The 7,500-nt window shown below is 33.4% G+C and overlaps 1 protein-coding gene across 1 annotated transcript in view; it reads left to right on the forward strand.

Annotated features, from left to right (window-relative positions):
• The window catches only part of LOC137642642 (DE-cadherin-like), a 148,963-nt gene that overhangs the window by 15,288 nt on the left and 126,175 nt on the right, over positions 1-7,500 (forward strand). Inside the window, exons 4-5 of the mRNA XM_068375394.1 lie at positions 1-57; positions 453-596. The exon at positions 1-57 is cut by the window's left edge and continues 63 nt beyond it. Of these exons, the coding sequence (XP_068231495.1) occupies positions 1-57; positions 453-596 (201 nt within the window). The remainder of the gene's footprint in view (positions 58-452; positions 597-7,500) is intronic.

Genomic DNA, 7,500 nt, shown 5'->3' on the forward strand with positions numbered 1-7,500 from the left:
TTTGGAAGGTTCACCATTCAGTCTTCCAATCAACATGGACAAATATCTACGACCAAAGTGAGTAGATAATACAAATGTTTTGTTTCTTCTATCTATAGGAATCTATAATTGGGGATCCTCGGTCTCTTTCAGATTCAGTTTTTTGCTTGACCGCAGAATTTTGATATGGTTCCTATTTTGTTTTTATTCACAATCAATTCTAAATAACACATGCCTATATTAATCTTTGTAAGAACTTTAACATTAAACATTGGGTAGTAAGGATAATAAAATAGAGATAAAACTTTGCTTAGGGAAACCCAATTATCATAATGAAAGTGCAAGTCAAAGAAATAGTTTCCATGGGTGATGAAAGCCTATTCTTACAAAAGAAGCGCGTGGGACCTTCGATCATTCCTTTAAGCAAGCAACATAACAAATAAACACCAATATGTCTTGCTTTCCACTTTCAGCGCCTTGATCGAGACAAGGAGGACAAGGAGTTTTACCTGACGGTGGTGGCGAGTGACGGTAGTTCTGGGGCGCACCAGGATTCCTGTTCCTTCAAGGTCATCGTCGAGGACATTAACGATAACCCACCGGTATTCGATCAACAGGTATTGCACAATGCGAATTTCTCCTTTGAAGTGTCTACGTTCATATATATATATATATATATATATATATATATATATATATGTATATATATATATATATATATATATATATATATATATATATATATATATATATATATATACATATATATATATATATATATATATATATATATATATATATATATATATATATATATATATATATATATATATATCTATATATATATACAGTATATATATATATATATATATATATATATATATATATGTATGTATGTATGTATGTATGTATGTGTGTGTTTACGCCTTCATGTGTGTTTCACTAGAGTTTCTGATTGAGAGAGAGAGAGAGAGAGAGAGAGAGAGAGAGAGAGAGAGAGAGAGAGAGAGAGATAAATCATGGATCTTATTTATGTGCTCACATTTATGTATGCGATCAATTACAGGCTTTGACATTTATATATAAGGCGTTTGTCTTTGTTTATTTATTCCATTTCATTCACTTTCTCTTGAATAACCTTTTTCAACTTATATTTGTATTACCTTCCAACCTTTCCTTTTCTCTCTCTATTATCTGCGGATATATTTTTACACACGTATACTTCTATTCACGAAGACACAGCACTTATATTTTGTGTTTGTTCGAATGACGTACACCAAGATGAAGGATTTCCAAGCAGTTAAACTGAGATATTAATACTTTTCGTTGTATTTTAAGGTCACCCTTAAAACTCGCAATTGCAAGGACAAAAAGAACTGCAATTCAAAGACGCTACCAAAAGTTTACGGGAAAGACTTCGACAATTTTTTTCTTTATTGAAGTAATTGAGAAAATCTAAATTAACTCCAGGTTACTGTTTGATTGTTTCTATAGTGATTCACAAATCTACATTTTTTCTAGTCAAATCCTACTTTCTTTAGGCGACAGCTACATTGCTCTCTGCCTTCTGCTTTTCATCCGTTTCTTTGGCCTTACCCTACTTGGTTTTCCATCTTCTGAGACTCTATCTAGCTCCAGACTTTGCATATTACTTAAGAAATTAATCCCTCTACGATCCCCACGAGAGTCTAGTAATGGTACTTAATACTTCACTAAACTAATTCCTTTTAATGATAGTAGCTAAATGTATAGCAGCCTATTACAAATACTTCTACAAAAATTATTGTTCAATGTAAATATTTGTGAACGCTAATATCCTTTTTCAATGGCGTCTGGTTTATTTATGGAATGTGTTGCACGTCATGGAAGCTGGGTCATGGAAAGTGTCACGCTTAAGCGCGTTGTTCTTATGCCTTTTGTTGATCATAGCCTTTGTATCAAGGCCTTCTTCTGGATTGGGTTTGAGTTTCCTTGCATGAAAACAAACATCAAAAAAATTTTCTCTTTTGTTTGTAGGTAAATTTGATTTATTTTAAGTGCCTGTTTTATGCAGTTTTATTTAACTAGTTTGTTGAATCTTTAGTGGGCTGGAAACTAATTTGAAATTGTTTGACAGCACTCTACGTTCGATTCTCAATAATAGCTTGACATGTGAATTTTCTTTTATTATTATTACTACATATTAGAGATAATGAAATATATCAGAATTAAAAAAAATGGCTGTATGACCTGCATTGAAGTTTTGGGTCTTTTCTAGGAACTATTTGCGCGCCGTATAAGAAATAATATAACATTAATAGTATTAGAAGGCCTAGTTGTCCACACCTAACAGTTATAGAAATGTATGTAATCAAGATCCACACATATCTAAAAACATAACAATATGCTGTTTGTCTCTGGGCCCCCCTTTTGTAAAATGGTCTAAAATATCTACGCATTTTATTTTTCTGTAATCAGAGAAACAAGCAGTCAATGAGAAAATATATTGGCAGTAATAATAAAACTATAATAATTACATAGGAGACCCTCTCTTAATGCATTGTTATCAAAGGGAATTACCTTTTAACTGAAGCTTGTTTCTAATTCGATTTTTATAATTGCTTTATGATTGCCCAACATCCATTTGTTTAGACCGTTTCGCATATATCATACTCTACTCATAGACAGCGTACAATTTATTACAAAGGCTGTTGCTGTTTTAGATTAAGCTGGTCTTGTACCATCACGGCCTCGTGCTCTTCGAACAATCCGTAGCATTGCAATATTAGTTTATAGAGCAAAGGGGAGTGAGAGTTAGATTGTGATATCACAAAGCTAATCCATCTCTTGGCGGTGACCACTGGGATGGAATTGGTGTGCCAGATAGGCCTGGGGAAGACCGGTTTGTCGTCTTCATCGTCGAATGTCTAGCGAAGAGAGAGAGAGAGAGAGAGAGAGAGAGAGAGAGAGAGAGAGAGAGAGAGAGAGAGAGAGAGAGTGTGTGTGTGTGTGTGTGTAAGATGGGTTCTATTTTCAGGTATTACGTCTTACAGAGGGAAACATCTATCAGTGATGCAGGGAAAGCTGTTGATTCTGTCTTTTGCTCTCACCATGCTTGCAGCTATGCAAACATACATACATGCACACACACACACACACACACACACACACACATATATATATATATATATATATATATATATATATATATATATATATATATATATATATATATATATATGCGTTTCTGTGTATAAATTGAGGAAGCGCTGGAGAGGGGAATAGCAAATTGATGAAAAGAAGACTTAGAACAGGGGGCCAACTAATATTATGAATAGTAGAGACTGAGTGATGAAAATTTTAAATGATTTCTATGCAATGATACAAAATAGCGATACAAGAAGTAACACTACAAATAGGAACAATGAAACACCTGAGCCTATACCAAATGTACCAGTAGGAGAAGTAAAGAAAACATTAAAAGACATCAAAAGAGGCAAAGCAGCGTAAAAAAATGGCCTAGCAATTGATGTAATAATAGAAGGAGATTTCATAGTAGTAAAACTTGCTTAACTTTACACAAAATGTCTGCAAGAAAGCTTTATACCTACATCTTGGAAAAACTTTATCATTACACTGGTTCACGGAAATGGAGACACAAAAGACTTGATAAATTTCCGCCCAATAAGTTTACTCTCCGAAATATATTGCAAACATCATCTTAGGCCGAATAGAAAAACTGCTAGACTTTAACTTATTTATCTCTATTTTATCCCTTTTAATTATACTAATTAATTTTCTATTCAATGGCTTAAATTTCCTCCATAAAAACTGTGAAGCAACCCACCAAATGTTGTCTGTATGCTCGTGTGTAGTTTTTTGTAGGGACCGATTTCAAAAGAGAAGGCAGCTAATGGAAAAATCAAGAGAGTATGACAAACAATTATGTATGACATTTATAGACAATGAGAAAGCTTTTGATTCTATCAAAATTTCAGCAGTAACTAAAGCCCTTCGAAGACAAGGAATAGATGAATCTTATGTTAGAATACTTAAGATAGTAAAAATATCCTAAATCTATATAAAGATAGATAGAAAATTCCTATCGAGAAAGGAGTAAAACGGAAAACACATCTCTCCTAAATTATCAACAAGCCTAGAAGTTCTTGATAATTTAAATTGGAATAATGTAGGAATCATTAATAATAGTGAATACCTTAACAACTTAATACTTGCATATAAATCATGGGAGGAATTTCAAGATATGATTGAAGATTTTAATAGACAAAGCAGACATGTAGGACTGATAATGAATATGATCAAAATCAGGATAATGTTCAATGGAAATCCAGACAACAAATAAGAATTATGGACTAACTTCTAGAGATTGTTAATGAGTACGATTATTTAGGACAGAGAGTAAGTGTTTCACCAGGACATGAGACTGAAATTAAGGGAAGGATAAGCATGGGCTGGAAAGCTTTTGGCAAACAGAATGATATTATGAAAAGTAAAATGCCGCTTTCTCTATAATGTAAATTATTCAATCAGATGGTCCTACCACTTTTAACTTATACACCAGAAACTTGAGGCGTTGCTAAAGCCTTAGAACATAACTAGTTACAACTCAAAGAGCTATGGAAAAATAGTAATGGAATAGCACTAAGAGACAGAGATGGAGCAACATGAATATGAGACCACACTAGAATAGAGGATATTCTAGCAATATGTAAGAGAAAGGAAATGGACATAAACAGGATATATAATTTGAGTGACAGATAATAGATGGACATCAAGAATAAGAGAATGGGTCTCTAGAGATTGCAGTATAAGCAAGGGAAAGAAGGGAAGACGATTAATTGACGAACTAAGAAAGAATGGGTGTAAACTGTCTTAGAACAGACGCAAGTGAAAAGACATGTCTGAGGCCTCTGTTCTGCAGTAGACTAGTAATGGCTGATGATGATGATGATGATGATTATATATATATATATATATATATATATATATGTATACATATATATATATATATATATATGTACATATATATATATATATATATATATATATATGTATATATATATATATATATATATATATATATACATATATATATATATATATATATATATATATATGTATATATATATATATATATATATATATATACATATATATATATATATATATATATATATATATATATATATATATATATATATATATATATATATATCAGGGACGTAGGAGCGTCTTTTAGGGTGGGGGTGGGGGTTGCTACGTTTGAGAAGTCAATGACGACGGGGTGTCTGAGGGCCCTTCGCCAGAATTTTTTTGACGAAGATACACCATTAGATGCGATTTTGTAGCATCTGACAGCTGATTGTATAATCCGCAAAATAATTCATTTTGGCGATTTTTATGTGACCAATTACAATTTGTACACAAGGACTATCATACTAGATAAATTTAACCATAGTCATACTGGTGATGTTAATAATTATATTTGCTATAAATTCATTCCTAATATTGATGAAGTTAGGGCTATCAGTTTTCTAATCCTATTATGCTTCAACTTACGATTTATTACATCTAGGCTATCATTGGTTTTTCCAGTTCCAATTTCATCTTTAAATTTTTAACGGCGTTTATATTTCTAATTTCCTCTAATTTCTAGTTTATAGAAGACAACTATCTAATGTTTAAAAGAAAATTATAATTATGTCATTTTTCATTGGTTTCAAGCTATGGATATAATGTATGAAAATGAGAACCTCACAAACAGAGATTTGATAATACTGCAATGGTCATAAAGAATCAAGGTTTGTAAAAACTTTTTTTATGACGATCTACAGATATGTTTTGGGTGACTATGTAAAGTAGGTCAAAAGAAGTGAAGGTAATCAGCTGTAGGCAAATTTGGAGATAGGAAAAGAAAAATCATAGGAGGCATGCTTGTAAAATTTGCTTTGAAACAATCTAATAATCATGAGCACTTTTTTCTTTATAAAAATTAACATAGGAAATGGACATGGAGAAGTCTAAGTATAGAAAAGAAAAACGAAATAGATTTCATTCCCAGTGAAAAAGTCAATTCAGTTAAAGATTTAACACTGTTAGACAAATTAAAGGCAAGCCACCTTAGAAGTGCGAGAAGTAAAACTTGTCTAGATCTAAGGAAAGAAAGAAAAAAATAATGCCAAGAAAGAAAATAAACACTCCTGTAATAAGAGAAAAGTATGATAGAGTTCATTTTAGCAATTCAAAACAGGTACTCTTAACTACGTGATGTAATAAAAGCAAATAAAGAAAAAATTAACATTGATTAAACAAAATTTGTGCTGGAATCAACACAAGAGTTCGGAAAAGTTGGAAAAGTGTATGGTAGAGTAATGATTAATAGGATTAAGGATAAAACAGAGAATGCAATCTTAGAAGTACAGGGTAGTTTTAGAAGAGGTAGGGGTTGTATGAATCAGATTTTTACAGTTAGGCAGATATGCAAGAAATATTCAGCAAAAGGTAAGGAGGTGTATGTTGCGTTTATGGATCTGGAGAAAGCATATGATAGAGTTGATAGGGAAGCAATATGGAATGTGATGAGGTTATATGGATTTGGTGGAAGGTTGTTGCAAGCAGTGAAAAGTTTCTACAAAGGTAATAAAGCATGTGTTAGGATAGGAAATGAAATGAGCGATTGGTTTCCGGTGAGAGTGGGGCTGAGACAGGGAAGTGTGATGTCGCCGTGGTTGTTTAACTTTTATGTTGATGGAGTGGTTAGAGAGGTGAATGCTCGAGTGCTTTGACGAGGGTTGAAACTGGTAGACGAGAATGACCATGAATGGGAGGTAAATCAGTTGTTGTTTGCGGATGATACTGTACTGGTTGCGAACGCAGAAGAGAAGCTTGGCTGATTAGTGACAGAATTTGGAAGAGTGTGTGAAAGTAGGGAGTTGAGAGTTAATGTGCGTAAGAGTAAGGTTATGAGATGTACGAGAAGGAAAGGCAGTGCGAGGCTGAATGTCATGTTGAATGGAGAGTTACTTAAGGAAGTGGATCAGTTTAAGTACTTGGGGTCTGTTGTTGCAGCAAATGGTGGAGTGGAAGCAGATGTATGTCAGAGAGTGAATGAAGGATGCAAAGTGTTGGGGGCAGTTAAGGGAGTAGTAAACAATAGAAGGTTGGGCATGAATGTAAGGAAAGTTCTGTTTGAGAAAGTGATTGTACCAACTGTGATGTATGGATTGGAGTTGTGGGGAATGAAAGTGACGGAGAGACAGAAATTGAATGTGTTTGAGATGAAGTGTCTAAGGAGTATGGCTGGTGTATCTCGAGTAGATAGGGTTAGGAACGAAGTAGCGAGGGTGAGAACGGGTGTAAGAAATGAGTTAGCAGCTAGAGTGGATATGAATGTGTTGAGGTGGTTTGGCCATGTTGAGAGAATGGAAAATAGCTGTCTGCTAAAGAAGGTGATGAATGCAAGAGTTGATGGGAGAAGTACAAGAGGAAGGCCAAGGTTTGCGTGGATGGATGGAGTGAAGG

The sequence above is a fragment of the Palaemon carinicauda genome, chromosome 6 (assembly GCF_036898095.1).
Source record: "Palaemon carinicauda isolate YSFRI2023 chromosome 6, ASM3689809v2, whole genome shotgun sequence".
Classification (NCBI taxonomy): domain Eukaryota; kingdom Metazoa; phylum Arthropoda; class Malacostraca; order Decapoda; family Palaemonidae; genus Palaemon; species Palaemon carinicauda.